The sequence below is a fragment of the Numida meleagris genome, chromosome 2 (genome assembly GCF_002078875.1).
Source record: "Numida meleagris isolate 19003 breed g44 Domestic line chromosome 2, NumMel1.0, whole genome shotgun sequence".
NCBI classification, from domain to species: Eukaryota; Metazoa; Chordata; class Aves; order Galliformes; family Numididae; genus Numida; species Numida meleagris.
In genome coordinates this window covers 127,511,869-127,529,921 of record NC_034410.1, presented here as the reverse complement: position 1 = coordinate 127,529,921, position 18,053 = coordinate 127,511,869, and the positions used below count along the sequence as shown (strand labels likewise).

Sequence of the window (18,053 nt, the reverse complement as noted above, 5' to 3'; positions counted from 1 at the left end):
CCATGTCTTCTTGCCTGGCCAGAGTGCTTCTGACCGCTCAGCACAGGCTCCCACAGAACGTGCTCCTCCATGGGTGCAGCCACCATCCTCCATCCATCCTTGCTCCAAGCCAACATCCTGAGAAAGTGACCCATCTGCCGTGCACCCCCAGGGACTTCCCTTGCTGCCTGCCACTTCCCTTCCACCACTCTTGTCTGCAGGCTTGGCAGGTGTGCCGCGACCATCCATGCATGCTAAGTCAACGTGTCTCTTTTTTAGGAAAACTCTCCCTAGAAGAGTTCATCCGAGGCGCCAAGAGTGACCCATCAATAGTGCGACTCCTGCAGTGTGATCCCAGCAGCGCCGGGCAATTCTGAACACACTCTTTGGATGAATTATGTATCTGCTTTTTTTTTTTCCTTGCCAAACAACATTCATGGTAGTGTTGCCTCTGTATGGCCAATTATGCCTTCTTTTGTGGCATCTTATAGCTTCTTTTGTTGTGGATTAATTATAAGAATGCTGAATTGCTCTTAACGATTTGTCCAGAGCACGAGCAGTACTGTTTTAAACAGATATTGTGGTGTTATCGTTGTTTTAAAGATTTTTTTTTTTAACATGTCTGTTTTGGAAAGTACACTTGAGAAGGACAAAACCAACAACAAATCCTTGGCAACAAGACATAATGACAGGTTTTGGGTTGCTGCTTTAGTAGCTGAGTATTCACCCAGAGGACCTGAAAGTGTAGCAGAGATTGAAGCAAAAGGGTTGTGATGGGGTAGGACTCTCCTGGGATCTCCTCTCCTGTCCAGGAGGCACCAGTGAAGCTCAAAGACAGGATGTCTAATGTGCACAACTGGTGAGGGCTGCACTGTCTGCACCCCTGTACCTAAGCTTCAATGTTTCAATGCTGTGAACATTTTCAAGGTTGTGAAGGAGGAGGAGGAAAAAAAAATGCAATCAACAGTTTTTACTTGGTTTACAGCGGCTGATTTCACATGGCTTTATCTGAAAATCCAGCAATTTGCAGTTCTGATCCCAAAATCCACAACTGACGATACCTCTTGCCATTTGGGGTCAGCAAAGGCAGGCATGGATATTGAAAACTGGGTATTGACAATGAATTTAAGGGAGATACATGTTGAATGTGAAATTTTCAGGTTAGTAATAAAGTAGTTTCTGCTAAGGAGAGCGGGCATTCAGCCAAGGAGATGATGTACACCTGCAAGCGGCTAGAACCGAAGCAAACCAGCTATTTGTTCTTGTGTAGTACGACATTCTGGGGGTGTTTTTGTCTCTCTCCACATAGCTAATGCAGTTTCCAGGCCTGCTCCTGGGGGAAGGCTGACATCAAAACTTGTTTTAAGTATAAAATTGTAGCATTTATATTTCCTTTATTTTAGTCAAGTTCAAAAGTCTGTACTAAAACAAGGAAATGGTACGCTTTATGGTATATTTATATATATAAAAATTAAAACGGAAAAAAAAAAAAAAAAGATCAGCTCTGAAAGAAATGTTGAATGTTTATCTTTTCGCCTAGATGCAGGAGTTCTGAAATTTGCTGCTGCAAACCTTTATCCTTCCGTCAGAGTTGCTGCTTTCCAAGCTAGGATGCAGACATGGGATTTCTTGGTAACTGTACAAGTGCTGCTGCAACAGAAAGGCTTTAGTGGCTGGAGGCATTATGCTGACTAAATTGGCGTTAATCTGTCATTAGCTAAAGGCTGCTCTGTGATCCTGCTGGTGAGGTGTTCATGTGGGCAATGCGCAGCCATGGGGCCCGTGAGCTTGGAAGTGTGACCTCTGCCTGACAGGCAAGGTTGGTGTCTCGTCAAGTGACCTTGTAGATGCTAATCCCCAGTAGCCTTAATTTAAAATAAACTAAGTAAAATAAGTCTGCTTTCCAGATGCTGATTCACTAAGTACTAACTAGAAGTCATGAAAAAGTAGCAGAGCGTGAATAATTTTTTGTTGAACACTAGGTAGCATGTACAATTAAGAGAGAAGAAATTCCTAGGCTTAATTTCTCATTATCATTTGCTTTGCCAGATTTAATATGCAAAGCATATTAAAATAAAATGAAAATACATTAAAACTTGCATCGTTAATCAGTCGTACTAAAATGATGGTGAGTGGCTAATTGCACTCAGTAAATATCTTCAGGCGCACACCTTTGTCTCAAATGCCTGCAGAAAGCCAGCTGAAAGTTTATTCCCGTGAAACTAATTAAAATCCTGAGCAGAGGTGTGTGGGGGAAAGTGAGAAGGTAGAAGAGGCCCAGGCACACAGGTGCACAGACATGAACAGATTGTAGTACTTAGCACTTCAGCTGTTACAAGCATCACAGGCACATTTTGCACCGATTCTTACAGTTGATGAAAGTGTTTCTTAGCTCCTGCTCCCTGACCCTCATCAGATATCCTGTGAACAAATCTCACCCTGCAAAGGAGAACCTGAGCCTGCCTTTCCCTAGGAGAAACCTGTGTCCGTCACCTCCCCACCGCTGCCACCAGCAGAGATGCTACAGAGCAGCTCCAGGCTCAGTGCAGGCCTCCAGCTCCAGAGCAGCCCAGGCCCACAACAGCTGGCTTTTACTGGGGATGAATTTGAAAATGTGACTGAAACTTTTAAAAATTTGCCTCTTATTTCAGTGTCAGCATTCCATCTCTTTTCAGTTTTATGAGACATTTCTGGCCCAGAACCTCATCGCAGTTTGATTTTCTTGGTAGCTTTGAGATTTCACATGTTGATGCTGTACGCTGCGTGTGTGAGAGCACAGCCTGCGGTGTGACCGGAGGCCAGTGGAGATGCACTTCTTTGCACAGTTCACAAGGTCTGGAACAGTGGGAGTTGGCCTACAGCTGCAGAGAGCTTAGCTGGAGATAAAAGTATTGTATAAACATTTACAGAATTAACTAAGGTTATTCTTTTACCTGACCACTGCTGTTGATCGGTATTGTTTTAAATTATTAACTATCCCTTTCTTTCCCTGCCTCTGCATGTACTTGCAAATTGAGCAGTAGCTGAATTGGTTATGGGAGCATCTGCAGGCCTCAGAGCAGCAAAGCTGCAGTGCTGCACATTGCGTCGGGGCTTTCTGCTTTGCTGCCATTAACATTTGCAGTCGTTACTGCTTTCATAACCCTTTTGAAAACAAAATGACATATCCCATATGAAATAACACAGCAAGACAGATGCCTTCAAGAGATCAGTTAAAAATACTTCTGTACGGGAAGGCTAGCAGACTGTATGTGCTATTGCATGTCACCTCTCAGTTTTGTAGATGCATTCTCTAATAGTACTTGTGTATGGAAAAGGTAACCCTCACTTGTGCATCATCCTAATGAATTGATGAGTACTTCCAGCCTATAGACTTCATCCACAGGAAAAACACCAGTCCCAATTTTCCAGCATTCCCAGCTTGCCAGGTTCTGGGCCAGAAGATGCCAAGCAAAGTCCGTGGCTTGTGTTATTTGCAACCCTTGTAAAACCAGCACGCATGTGTTGTTGTGAGCACTTATAGCTTGAGAGGGGCCAAGGAAAGATCTGTTTTGACATTATTTGGAGACCTTTGAGTTCAAAGCAGTGAATGTTCCTGAGATAATGGTGCTGTGCTGTTCCTCTTAGGAGCTTTTAGGACTTTTGCGTTATTGCTGAGCATTTTGTCCTGTGTTGTTCTCTGCTAGAAAGCATGATGTCTCCATTTTCAGGACACTGCGGCTTAAAATACTAAGCCAGAAGTGAATGGCTTCTGTGGCTGGAAGAGGTCTGTGTGCAGAAGCAGTGCCTGGGGGCACACAGTGTGCTCACCCATCCCCAGTCCCCAGGTTTAATATCTGCCCCATGAGCTGAGCCCGAGTCTGTGCCCTCCTCGCTGATGGAAAACGTGCAGTGCTGTGGCTTAGCCTGGTTTTCTTGTACCGCAGACTAAGCTAGTCGTATTACCTTGCATTTGCTGTGGGCTGAAAGCACATGCATGGGCAGAAACCTGGGCTGAGCTGACTCATGGAAACTCAGTGAGCATCAGTAACCTGATGTCAAGCCCTAATCCACAGACTGAGCTGAGATGAGAGTGTGGCTGTTGGCCACACACCGCTCGGTACATGTGAGCGGGGCAGCACGGTGACAAGTGGCAGGTCCCTGCGGACACGTGGCTGTGGGAAGGGAACCCCTATACGTAGCAGTGTGGCACAGTTGGGATAAAGGGGGCATCCTCTTGAAGTCTCCTTTTGAAGCCTGTTGTAGGGGTGCGAAGCAAAGCAAGCTGACGGAGGGCTGCATGAGACCTGTCCCCAGTGCCACCGTGCCAGCACCTCCTTGTGTCACCCCCACGGTGCTCCTCAGGTTTCATGCAACCAAGCAGCCTTCGGGCTCAGGAATTAGCTGTCCAGGAACCGGTGCAAGGTCAGTGGAGAAGAATGTTCTTCCTGCCGTTTGCACAAACGTTCAGCTGCATTCGCTGCTGTGTGTCATACTGGGTGCGATCTCATGTAGGAGTCTGGAAGCAGGGAAAGGCAGTTTCCTTGGTATTGTGGGCAGAACTTGCGCTCAGAAACACAGAGAAACTTGGCAAGCGCCAGGCAGCTGAGCAGGGCTGAGTTTTCCACTGACTGTGCAGCAGGCAGATAGGGTACAAAGCAGCAGCATGCCAGCCCTGCAGCTCTGAGGTAGGGTTAACTGAGCAGCTCTGTCGTGTGCATGCAGTCAGAGGTGCTAGCAAAATCCTCTTCAAATACCTTTAGCACAAACGTGCAGCTACAGAAGCAGGGTAGCTCTGCTCTTCCTTGCATAGCAGCAGCTGAGCTGTTCACCGAGCCCCAGTTAGGAAACGCCATATGCTCCTCCTGGGAGCTGTTGGTTCCAATTCTAAGTATAGCTGTGGGCAAACCTTTCCTGCTGGAGCTTTCCTCTCGGTCATGGCAGACAAGGGGAAACTCCATTTAACTCTCAGAACCAGGGTGACAGTCTACAGGCGAGTGAAGGTGAGAACAGCTGTTTCAGGTGTGTTGAGGAAAAAAGGGGCTGTAGATTGATGCGGAAGGCAGTGACACTAGGAACTGGAACCATCACTGGAGTAATGGTTAGATCCTTCTTGCACTGAGAAGAGCAAAATGATGTCAGATGTGAAGGGACCTCCTCATCCCTTGCAGAACCCATCTCCGGCTATGCTGGGTGCCTCAATTAGCAGCATCCCTTGCTCCAGCCTCGTTCTTGTTGCTGTTGGTTCCAAACTGTCCACACCAAGATAGCTATTGTTTCAGGGATTGGGATTTTCACAGGATGAGAAATGTTCTCCATACCTTAACCAGAACCAGCCAGGCAGGCCAGATGTGAGAGGCTTCTGGGAATGCACAGGTCATATTTCCTCATGGCTCCCACAGGTCGTTATTTAATATGTAGTTGGAATCAAAATATCACCTGTAAAATGTTGGGTAGTGCACAAGAAGCAAGGAAAAAAAAAAGAATTTGGGTTGTAGCGAGCAACGTGCAAAGACGAGAGCAATGACAGTGAGTTGCATCACTACCTTTAGACCAGGGTCTGAATCCCAGGGTGGAGCTCCCCATTAGCTACGGGTAGCACAGAAGAGCTCCTCTGCCCCTTCCAGCCTGCGGGACCTCCTGGGCATGCTGAAGCTGGGGATGTGGGGTCTGGGGCATAAAGATGTCATCTGGCCACCCTTCCCATTGCGTTCACTTGCTGCACGGCTGAGACACAACTGACATCCTCCCCTCTTGCTCTGACCTGGTAGCAGAGATGCTCCCACCCCCCTGGGCAGGCACTCAGGCTCTCCAAGCTTTGCCCCATCTCCCGGCTGCCATCCCCACTCTCTCTCTACAAATGAGTAACAAACACAGGCCCATGGCAGCCACAAGAGCCAGGCTTAACTCAGATAGAATGGCTTCTGTTTGGTTCCCAGCCTTTGGCCCTCCTGCATGCACCTTGCCAACCACACTATTTATTTACTCTTATAAAGTAGTGGTGGTATTAAACATTTCAAGAACATGCTGCACCTCCGGAACAATGTGGTTCTCATTACTGTTGATGTGTTTGCTGAGGCACTGCAGGCTGAACCTGACCGGTGATTGCTTTCTGCTCGCATGGTTTATTCCACAGAGGGCTGATTTCTCCCAGCAGGAACAGTGTCTTCCCATGCGTCACCGTGCAGCATGCGGCGCCCTGATGCTGCCTGGAGCGTCCAGATGCTGTGGTCAAAGAGATAATTTTGGCAAAATAGAGTAAGGTTAGGCGGAAACTCTTCCTGCTGCCTGTCCAAAGCACATATCAAGGGTGCGACCTCTGCTCCTCTCCTCGCCAGGACAGGGTCTGAGTGGTATTCAGGGCTGGCCTCGCATTCCCCCACTGAAGGGGATGATGGCGATTAGTAAACCCACCTGAGAAAATCCTCTTAAATTCTTATCTTCGATTGTGTTGTTAATTGGCTGCACTCAGAGGGAAGATTAATGGATCCCACATGGCTGTCTGGGGGAGAACTCAGAGTTCCTTGCCACCAGCACCACCTTTTCATTCCCTGTCATTAACATCTTCCTGTTTCCAGGACAACCAAGCAGTTTTTATTAGGATCTGAAAGAAATGGCTAACAAACAGCCCCCCCAAACCAAAGCAAACCAACCCCCAGAGTTTCAATGTGATAAGGGTCTGAGGGAGCTCACTAATGCCATTGTGCAGCACGTTAGCCATCGGAGCGCCCTACAAGATCACATTTCTTTGGCATTTTCTAGTTGATTACCTTATTCACGTTTCGCTTGTTTTCTTGCTTTAATGTTAATTTTGGAACCTCTCCGATTCAGCCCTGCCATCGCTCAGCCCCAACACCGGCAGAAGCCCCGGTGCCAGAGCACTACGAGCAAGGTGGGCTCGCAGTGCCTGCTAAAAATGAAGTGCTTAATGAAGTTAGGGATTATTTTCGTTGGCACGTTTCCTGCAAGAAGACTGAGTTGCATTTCAATATGCTTATTTCTACCACTCACTCACTCCAATTCCATCCACACACTCTGGTATTTTCTATTTGTGTACTCAGTGCTATTTTGCACCTGAACCCAAGGTGACCGCTGTGCGTACCTTCTGACAGAAGCACTCAATCTTTTGATTTTTAAACATTGCTCACTGGATGACATAATAGATGGAAAACAAAATAGTTATGGATTTGACTGCATACATTTGGGCAAATAATTCTGATGCTGTAGAGGCTAATGAGTGGCCAATAGCTGAATGAGTCCAAGTGTCCCATTCCCATTGAGTCCATGACCATTCCATGGGAAGAGCTTTCTCACCAGTGCCCCCAGGCTGTTCCTGCACCGCGGCTTAGAGCAGAGGCACCAAACCCAACTTTAAACAAGCTGCCACGGGCAGACTCACTGCAGCAGCACTCAGTTCAGCACATCCTGTGTCATGGCAAAATCAGATACCTCTCTAGAAGAATTCTTTGTAAGCAAACCTACATATCCTAAGAAAGACTTTTGCAACTCAGAAAGGAGAGGGACAACTATGAGTTAAATGAATTTGGTTTGCATCGTTTTCTTATGGCTGTCTCAAACTGTTTGTGTCCCGCACACGGTTGCTGATAGCTATCATGATGTTCTAACTTTCCTCCCCACTTCTGTTGTGTTTTCCTGCGGTGATGTTCTGAGACTCCAGCCAGTGCTCACCGTGCAGCACTGCTGAAGGGACACCCGGTGGGGGTGCCTGCAGGAAGGCTGCGGGCAGCGTGTGGGGTTTGTCTCTGTGCTGTTGCATGCTGTAGGAACGTGTGCTCGTGGTGACGCGCGAACCCCACCCTCACAAGGAGAGCAGATGACCAAGTCATAGGAGGAGACCGTGTGGCAGAAGGTCGTGTCTGTGTCTGTGGCCCAGCACGCGCCCCGTCCCCGCTGCTCGTTCACAGCTAGGGCTTGTCTGAATTCTTAGTGTCACAGTAAAGTCTTCTTATGCTGAAATGTATTTTGTATCATGCAACTTCCTCAGAAAAGCACCCAAAAGATGATCTCTCTCTGACTGCCCTCTCCTCTCGAGAAGCTCTTCTCTTCTGTACATATGATATGCAGAATGTATGGAAGTCTTTCTAGCGTTGGTTTGCATTTTTAAGACTGTACTAATTAACGTGTGATACTATTGTGTTTTTGTAGTGGCATCTTTGATGTAAGATGTAAAAACTATTGAAAATGATTTTTTTTTGTTCTCGTTTGGCTTTTAGAGCTAGCACCAAGGACTGCATGCTCGCTAGGATCAGCCTTTCCAAGGGCCATAGCTGCACACAGCGCCGTTGTTTGACGTGGAGTGTAGTACCGCGTTCTCATTTTCACAGGGGTCAGTTCTGAGCAGAAACTTCCCGAGAAGCCTGCGCTTCTGGCTTTCTCTCTCTCTCAGACTCAAGCTTGTGTCATGGGCACATGGCGGTCCCCAGCCCTTGTCCCTCTCGGCAGTGCCCAGTCCCACTGTCTCCACCTCCAGTTGGGTTGCTGCTGCTGGCTGCATCGGGACAACAGTCAGGACTAAAATCGCAACGTAGTTAAATATTAGCCTGAGCTGCAAGTGTGAGGTCAGCATCCCATTGGGGCGTTTAACATAAAGAGAGTCTGGGGTCAGTCCCTACAGGATGGGGCCATCTGAGGGCTCTGATCCACATTTCTGGGCAGGCTCGGAGGGCCTCGCGCCCATCCTGCAGGCAGGCCTGGCTCTGAGAGAGACACTTCTCCTGATCGTGTCCCGGGCCAAAAGGCGAGATGTGCTGCAGCTTACCGATCCCTTTTCCTTTCTTTTTTAACTTTTTGAAGGAGAAAGCAGCTCAGACTGCACCTGACAAAGTGACTGACTTCAAAAGCATGTTTTTCCTCATTATATAGACACTCACAAAACAGCATCGTGTGGTTAAAAGGCGCGTTTGTGATAGTTTCTTTTTCAGTGCCAAAATATATAAGCAGTATTGTTCGAAGGGAAATAATAAGAATTTTTTTACTGTATTGTTATTACTGTTGAACAAATATTGTTTTTAAATGTTAGATTTTGAAGAATTTTGTATTGTAAACTGTTTTGTGACATGGTGCTTTTTCATACTGGAATTATTGATTGCACCTAAATATGAATTATTTTGTTTTCTTATATAAATATGTAACCTTGAACAATCTTGAAGACAACCAGTGTACGGTGGATACTGAAGGTTCACGCAAATTCTCCTACTGAAATCCCCTAAATGTTCTTTCCTACTAATAAATATTCTGCTGCAGCCAGCTACGTGGATGTGCCGTTCTTCTCCTCCAACCTGGAGCCCCACCACCTCCAGCCTCCTCCTGCCCATGGCCGGGCTATGCCCAGCTAAGTCAATTTCCAGAGCTTAGCGAGGGCTTAAGCCGTGCATGGGCACAGGCAGCATGCTGCAGCGGGCAGGCTGCCGGCTCCGGAGGCGGCTGTTTCCTCGTGCGGCCATGGGCATATGCTTTAAGCTCCTCGCATTTTTACCTGGGTTAAATTTGGAGCTGGGATTAGCACCAGGATGCTGAAAGTAATTTAAATACTGTCAGGAGGTAACTGAGACCAGTGCTTGTTTCCACCTCAGATTAATAAAACCCATCTTATTTGTGAAACAGGCGTGTTAATATCAGCTTGAAAGGGGCTGGAGGACGGTGGATGATGGAGCATCTGCTCAATGGCCCACCCAAAATACAAATCCCGTGTCCAAGAGCGCTGTCCAAACACCCCCTGAACTCCAGCAGCTCGGGGCCATGCCCACCGCCCTCTGGAGCAGAACCTGTCCCTACCCCCCACCCGCCCCTCCCCTGACACAGCTCCATGCCGTTCCCTCGGGCCCTGTCGCTGTCACAGAGAGCAGAGCTCAGCGCTGCCCTTCCATTCCCTGTGAGGAGCTGCAGCTGCCATGAGGCCTCCCCTCAGCTCCTCTGCTCTGGGCTGAACAAACCCAGAGGCCTCAGCACTCCTCACATTAGACGCAAGCTGTAGGCCGCCATCAATCTCCTAAAGATTCAGTCAAGCCCTACAGGAGGGAAGGGCTTTGCCCTCTGCCAGGGAAGGGGCAGCTTTTCCTGCAGAGCTGGTGAGCCAACTGCTGAACTATATCCAGCAGCCTCAGAAACGTGGGGCATGGCTGAAGTTGCAGTGGTTCCCATCTGCTGCAGCACTTCTCGCTGCTCCTCTCAGCCTCTGCAGGCAGAGCACTTCCAGCCACTCAGACCCTAAAGCACTCGCATCTCAAGAGCCACTCAGTAAAATGACTTCCTATAAAACATTATTAAACGTCTATCACAGGCAGCGCCCAGGAAATGGGATTACTTTGAAGAGCCTGGTCAGTGTGTGAAATATCTACAAAATAGGGCATTACACCCCTGTTGGTTGCTGCTGGAGCTCTGGCGCTGGCTGCAGAGGAGGAGGGCTGTGCTGGGGCTGGCAGCAGGCAGAGCGGCTGCAGGAGGGGATGGGGTTCTGTGGTTTCCGGTGCATCTGGAAAAAAAAACCCTCTTTTGCTGTCGTTTAGCCAGCCAGACGTACTGAGCTACAGAGCACTGCATGCCTCAGTGTGTGATGCACCAACCGATGACAAGTACTTTTCACAGTGATTGGGAAACATCAAGTTTTTCAAGAGAAAGCCCTTATTTAAATCTTTGGTGGCTGTGAGAACACCCCGCAACCCAGACACAGGTGGATGAGTTCCCCTCTGGTGGAGATGGCAAAGGGTGAGAGTAAGCTGACTCTTGGAGCCACTGGCTCTACAACTCTTCTCAGCTCTGCACTGGCTGAAACACTGCTGGTAAATTGACTCTTTCCCTCATGGCCTGGGAATCTTCTCTGGGAAGAAAGGAGATGTCAGGTTTGGCTCTCGCATGGCAGCTCATTCCAGCCAGGACTTGCCCTGAGTAGTAAGTATCAGCTCTGATCTCTGCCACCCCACAGCACAACAGGGCTGCCCCATCGCTGCTTTCCCAGCTTAGGTGTTTTCACATCCTGGGTTCTCATTTGTGAAAAAACAAAGTCAAATGGTGGGAATCTTAATGGCTGATGAAAGTGTTTTACTCTTACCATGCAAGAGGCATGGGCCAATATGCATCAGTGCTTTGGGCATGCAGGGCACAGTGGGAGCAGATGGAGGTGCCTCGTGCTCAAAAAGGTGCCGGTGCTGGAATCTCCACTGAGTTCCCAGGACACTCCGAGATGCCAGGAGATCAGGATGGGAGAAAGCCAGCAGTTCACCTTTGCCTCCATTTAAGATGTCCACCTCTGTGTCTCTCCACTAACTGTAGATGAACTCCAGTTCCCTTTAACGGAAGTGCTTCCACTTGGTGACACGAACACAGACCACAGAGAGCAGCCACCAAAGAAAGCAGGGGACTGCATCTCATTTGGTTGCACCTTGATGCAAAACACTGCTGACATGGAGGAACCTGTAAAGGAGAGGTGCTCTGAGGCTCCAGGTATGCTCAAGCACAGCCTGCGCCTTTTCCAGACTTGCTGTAGACAGCCAGTGAGGAAGGTTCTGCCCTAAATCTTCTCAGGAGTTCAACTCTTCTCCTGATTACTTTGCCTGAAGAGCCAGATCTGGTGCATCAAGAGGGATCCTCTTTCTTACCCACTTGTTTGAGATCAGATTCCTTCTTCCACTTGAGAGTTTTTGCATTTGAATAATTGGGATGAATACGATAATCCTGCCCAAGCGCTCTTTGAGTCCTTCCCACTAAGGCTGGACAACTTGACGACAACAAATATTTGGCAGAAAAGTGGTGAGGAAGAAAGAAAATGTGTACGCCTAGGAAATGGGAGACTGAAATGCTACTGAAGTGTAAAACAGATTAATTTTCCTTCCCCTCCCTATTCATCACAAAAATTCACTGAAGTGTACTTCCTCTATTGGGCTACCTCTGCCAAGTTTGTTTGATCGAAAATCTGGGGCAAACAAAGGGAGAGAGAGAATGATTAATAAACTTACGTCCATTTGTAGATGACTTGGACATATCTATTCCAGAGGAGCTGGACTGGAACTAAAATCAGCCCAAACTTCTGTCTTTGCCAACCACTGCTCACCTCTAGGTGCTGAGAGCCACTGGACCTGCGTCACACCACTGCTCTTACACCACACACTAAGCCATTTGTGTCACCAGTGGGCACTACCCAAAAATGTGAAAACTGTATGCATGTTTTGGTGATGGTTTTTTTCAGTCTCTGCACTTGTTTTCTTGCAGCGTGGATCTCTACTTTCTTCTTGTTGGAACGTTTTCTGGGCTCACACCCAGGAGCTCCATCCCCAGTGTGTAGCAATACATGCCACAGCAACAGAAATATTCTCTCATACATAGGAATATTTATTTTTTCCTTCTTAAAAATGTACAAAAAAATAAAATAACTGTATTTACAGTTTATCAAACCCCTCTCCCAGTTGCAACACTATTAAGTTACATGAGCTATTTCCTTAATATAAAAGCACACTATTTATACATAAAGTTTGTTGTTTGTCAGAGCGAGAGCTTGTTACAAACTTTGGCACAAACACTCGTTTGTATCTTGTCTCAATTCATAGGAAATGGAAGAGCATATAAACATTTCATGAGCTTTACATTTAAGGCCCTAAGATACTCCTTCCCAGTTCCACACCAACATACAGCTTCTCTGACAGCTGGAGGGCTGTGTTTTTACCAATCATCTGAATTCATTTATAGCATTTAATCTGTCCACAGACTGAAAGAGGAAATGTATAAGAAAGACTCTTCATCTCTGAATTCCATTGACCAATAACTTAATGAGAGAGAACACACAGAAAAAAAAGAAAGAAAAAAAAAAGAACCTATTTTCATTGTAGTTAACATTCAGTGATAAAAAGTCCTCTAAAATACCTTGATGGGGCATTGCCATACATCAACAAAGCGTCCGTCACTGCAAGGATGCACTTCCTTCTGGGGATATAGGTACCTACTGTGTAAAAGGAAACTAAAGTCTGACATTAGGGTTTTTATAGCAAACCATCAAATGGACGGACATAGTGCCAAATCTGTGGCAGAAACCAAGGCCAGGGCTTAGAAGGTTACTCTGCCTTTAGCACCTCTCTGTCAGAGTCACACAACACCTACAGACACTGCCCTGCTCTCGCTCTTTGTACGGAAGCGATGCAGAGCAGCCTCGAGGCTGCACTAGATTCGAGCCTGTCATCTTGAAGAAGGAAATGAGTTTTGTTCCTTTGAGTAAACAACCATAGAAGTGCCACAGAAAGAGGCAACAAAGATGTTTCTGTCCCGTGCTAAACCATAGCCAAATTTTACTTCCATTTAACTCTTCATATTTGGAAGATACAGCATTAATCGATCTTTTTCATGGTACAAAAGCAACATACACATTTTAAAGAATAGATCTTGTGTTCCTTCTGGCCTTTGAATGATGCACAACATAAAGCTGGTCCCTGCTTCAGAAGTTTGCATTATTGGTGCTGGCCCTTCCCCATCACCCTGATGTCCTGATTTTGATTAACCTTCAGAGGTGGTGAACCCTGACAGCTTGTAGCTTGCCATGACCAGCACTCAGGTTCAGTGCTTCTGCAGCAGCTGATGCTGTGACTAAACTGACCGGGGGCAGGGTGATGTGCTCTTCGTAATTATTTAGATGCTTGTGATGCATTCGGCATTTGGTGCAGGGAAACAAAGTCCTCAGGCCCCAGCAGATAAATAAAGTTAATGGAGATCATCCCAAACTAGCTCCAGTAGTTGTTTTAAAATATTCTTAGTGTGTGGATAAGTTCTACCCATCTTCCTCAGCCCTGCCGTCTCCAGTGAGATTGTAAGATGGAGCTAAAGGCAGGAGGATCAGCTCTCTCGCTACTGACCAGGAATTTGTACACTTAGAGATATATTTAGAAAAGCTTTCAGTTAATCTTGGAAACAACTTTCCTTCCCTGGACAGTGCCTGACCTAAAGCTCCTAAAATGGCATTGGAAAGGCAGCTCTGCTCCTTAAGCCCCAGCATTTCCTGGAGCATTGCAGCTTTTGCTGATCCTATACTGTGGGTTCTGGTGAACAAATGTTTGACACAAGCAAGCAGTGTGCACTCGCAGCCAGAAGGACAACTATACCCTGGGCTGCACCAACAGAAGGGTGGCAGCAGGAGAGGGAGGGGACTGTCCCCCTCTGCTCTGCCCCCATGAGGCCCCACCTGCAGCTTTGGGTCCATGCCTGGAGCTCCCAGTACAGGAAGTATGGGGAGCTGTTGGAATGGGTCTAGAGGAGGCCATGAAGATGCTGGAGCACCTCTCCTATGAAGAAAGGCTGAGGGAGCTGGTGTTGTTCAGCCTGGAGAAGAGAAGGCTGCAAGGAGACCTCACTGTGGCCTTCCAGTTCTTGAAGGGAGCTTATAAGCAGGAGCAAGAGTGACTTTTTACGTGGTCTGATAGTGAAAGGACAAGGGAAAATGGTTTTAAACTAAAAGAGGGGAAATTTATATTAGCTGTTAGGAGGAGATTCTTTACTCAGAGGGAGGTGAGGCAATGGCACAGGCTGCCTAGAGAAGCTGAGTGCCCCATCCCTGGAAATGCTCAAGGCCAGGCTGGAGGGGCCCTGGGCAGCCTGAGCTGGGGGGTGGCAGCCCTGCCCACAGCACGGGGATGGGCATGGGTGCACTCTGTGATTCTATGATTCTATGATAGTGCTCCTCAGAGCTGGATGCTACAGCATCCAGCAGAACCTAGCTCTAATTTCCAAAGAAGAAAGATTCACCTCTGTGTAAGACAAGAATAAAATATGAACACGTGTGCTGGTGCTGCCAGGACAGCCCTATCCTTCTCTGTGAACCTCAAATTCTCACTGACATCTCGCAATGTGGCACACCGCAACCCAGCCCCAGGCACCACAGGCACTGATAGGGGCAGAACCAGGGCTCAAATCCTGCATGCACTTACTGCTGCGCTTAGCTCGCAGCCTCTGCTGGGACATCGTGACCAACTGAGAAATCTCAGTTAAACTCCTTGGAATCCCAAACACCATTAAACAACAGATAAATACAAGAACCAACAGCATTGCTCATAAGTCCTGAGTGCTGGCCCCAGTTCTTAATGCCACCTGCCAAAACTGTCCTATTTTTGGGGGCTAGAAAAGTATCTGGGCTAAGTCAGCAAAGACTTTTTATCTGAGACTGAGCCAAGCAGAAATAAATGAAATTACCCTAAATCCACTGTATTCCCAAGATGTCCATCCTTAAGCAATGTAGCAAAAGCATCTTTACTGGAGTATATATCCATAAAAAGACAATGGAATTACTACACAACTCTGCATCAGGAGCAGAAACAGCACACAACAGGTGACTAGAAAGGGAGAGAAGACAGACAGAACAGGTGCTTTGCTTTCCAGATGTGTGTGGATTCTGAATGTGTTAGCCCTGACACGAGTAGTAGAGAGCTTCCACAGTCTCTGGTAGTGCAGGAGCTTTGACACGTACCTGACATTTCTATTTGAAGATCAGATTTTAATGAGATGCTATCGCTAATGAAATTAAGAAACTGTAAGAGCTTGCAAGACAGTTCATACAAAAATAGGACCAAATCAGACTGGCTATCTTTTCCAACTACTTTGCTCGGATGTAAATAGCTCCCCACAACTCAAACAACTAGAGAAGGAGCCCCATCAAACTCAGCAGTGTTTCTTTACTTCATTAACCAGCTAATGAAAAAAATACTGTGACTAAGAGTCTTTAGAAGGAAAAACTAATAAAACTGTAAAGGTTGCTTGTAGGAAAGGCCTCACATTTCTGCCTGTCTCATGGGATCCCTGCACAATGCATGGGAAATGAAATGCTTACAACTGAAACCCACAGGACTGTACACTGTGTGAGGAGCAATCTAAGACAGCCAGAGGAACCAGAAAGAAGAGAGACAGGTGCCAGGTTCGCGTGTGCTGGGGACATTCAGGCCTTGGACCCCTTTCCTGGTGTGATTAGCCTGTAGCCTTTCTCTCTCAGAATTCCTGCGACTGATGCGGAACTTGATGGTGTGACCTCATAGTTCAGCCTGAGTCAGATCCAGCACAGGCTCACACAGGTGAGAGGGGCCTATCTCTGCACCTCAGGTGTGGGCCGCTCTGTTTCCACCGGTAAAATTGTTTCTGTTTCCATAAAAAATTTACATTGCGCCCAGGTTGCTACCTCATTGAAGTGCCCTAGGAATCAAAACAGAATCATTCAATGGAGATACAAGAGCAAGCTCCCTTAAGAAGAAGAGTCTGAAGTTTCTTGCAGTCTAGAGGAATGCTTGGTGGGGAAAGCACCTTTCCCTCCACAGGCTTGAGACAGGCTCATTTCGAGAGCCCTCGCTTCACCAAGAGAACAGGGAGAAGTCCCTTCTGTGCCTCCAGACACACCAGACACAGCGGTGCCTCTATGATTTGGTGACAGCTGGATGTGGTACTCAGGTGTCTACATTTGGGACCTGGGCACCAAAGCTGGGTCCCACTGTGACAGAGCACTCCAAATGCTGTAGTGCTGTTTGCGCCAATATTTCAGTATAAAAGTGGGTGGGCAGGGGTGGAGTGCATGAATGCAGACACAGTTATCAGATTCTCAGTACACACTCCTTAACAGATTGCAGAAATCTAATCTTCTAGGAAATATTCTGTTAAACCCTAAACCCAATACATACAAAAACATAGTGGCAATAAACGTGCCCACATACAGTAGTTGAAATATATTATTGCATATTATAAACATTATATACAAGGTTAAAATGGTTTCTTTACCATTTACTTACAAGTGACATTTGTAGCTGAACGCCTTACTTACAAGTCCTCATTGCTACGTGCTGAGAACTACCAGAGGTATTTGGCAAGACTATACACTAGAGAGAGATATGGATCGGTCTGAGCAAGTGAACTCTGTCAGCCACTTTCCCCATCTTTAGCACTGCACCAGTTTTTAGTAACAGAGGAGAGAACTACTGGCAATGTGATTTCTGAAACTGGACCAGCATGGTTCCCTAACATGTTTTAGAATGAGCTTATCCACACTAAAGCATGGACTAAAATGCTGCATTTCACATTTGCAGTGGGTCATCTGGTTACAAATCTGGGGGCTGGTAACTGCTTGTACAATGGAGAGTGGGGAGCAATAAATAAGGGACCAGGTTAACATGAGTGGCCTTGTGCTTGACAAACCCAAGCCTGCATGCAGTGGGTGTGCATGTGCAGAATGGACAATATTTTCAAAGCAGTCTTGTAACAGTTTCTCTGATCAATGTCTGTCAACTTCCATAGGCATCTTCTGCTTTCCAAGAAGAATGAAATGCTGTGGGTTCCTTATAAAAGGGCTCTGTCTGAGGCTAGATCTCAGTCAGTGTGATCTTGAAGCCTTCAACCACGCTTTCCATGTGCAGGATGAATGTGTCCTCATTGGAGTAGTGCTCAATAATGTTGTCATCCATGTTTACCAGGATACTGGTGACAAAGGCAAAAATTGGTATTTTCACACACCAGAACAGCAAAAGGGAAAGCCATGCACTCCACCGCACACACACACTTCACTAACTTCAACATGAAACATTAAGAGACTCCAGCACGTGCCAATACAGGGACAAGATGGGAAATTATCATCAAGGTCTGCCCCATAGTCCCTTCCAGCCTTTGGATTATAGGCCACTACTTGTTAGATATGTGCCAGTGCTGGGACTTTACCCACTTCATGAACTGCCTGCAGGGTGAGCTGCACTCCAGATTTTGTGCAAACCCAGCCAACATTTCCCATGTGAGGTGTTAAATCTCCCAGGTGCATCCCTTTTTCTACTCCCCAGCCATGCCACACAAGCTGCTCCTCCTCTGTGAGGTGAGTCACTGACATGGGAAAGCAGTTAATTGGTGCTGTGCACACAGCTCACGGAACTCAGCTCAGGTGCGAGAGTACTAATACAAGTGTATAGGAGTGTTTTCCTCACTCTTTACCATAAAGGGTTTCTTCCAACAAACACATCACTTGGAAACAGTGTTAGAAGCAAAACATGACAAGTTTCACCTGTCTTTTCAAAAGCAAAAGAAATCATCAGACAAAACATTGCCCTAGGTTACAGTTAGGGACAAAAATAAATGACGGACTT

At 46.9% G+C, this 18,053-nt stretch overlaps 2 protein-coding genes across 8 annotated transcripts in view; one reads left to right on the top strand and one right to left on the bottom strand.

Moving 5' to 3' along the window:
* The window catches only part of NCALD (neurocalcin delta), a 51,300-nt gene extending 42,075 nt beyond the window's left edge, over positions 1-9,225 (top strand). For 2 of the 3 annotated variants that reach the window (XM_021386946.1, XM_021386945.1), the window contains exon 4: positions 259-396. In XM_021386946.1, the coding sequence (XP_021242621.1) occupies positions 259-356 (98 nt within the window). In that variant the 3' untranslated portion in view covers positions 357-396. Of the gene's footprint in view, positions 1-258 lie in introns of all 3 variants that reach the window. The other variant, XM_021386947.1, reaches the window with a different exon arrangement.
* The window catches only part of GRHL2 (grainyhead like transcription factor 2), a 66,470-nt gene continuing 60,699 nt past the window's right edge, over positions 12,283-18,053 (bottom strand). For 3 of the 5 annotated variants that reach the window (XM_021387379.1, XM_021387376.1, XM_021387378.1), the window contains exon 16: positions 17,286-17,400. In XM_021387379.1, coding sequence (XP_021243054.1) covers positions 17,286-17,400 — 115 coding nt within the window. Of the gene's footprint in view, positions 17,401-18,053 lie in introns of all 5 variants that reach the window. The other 2 variants (XM_021387375.1, XM_021387377.1) reach the window with 1 other exon arrangement.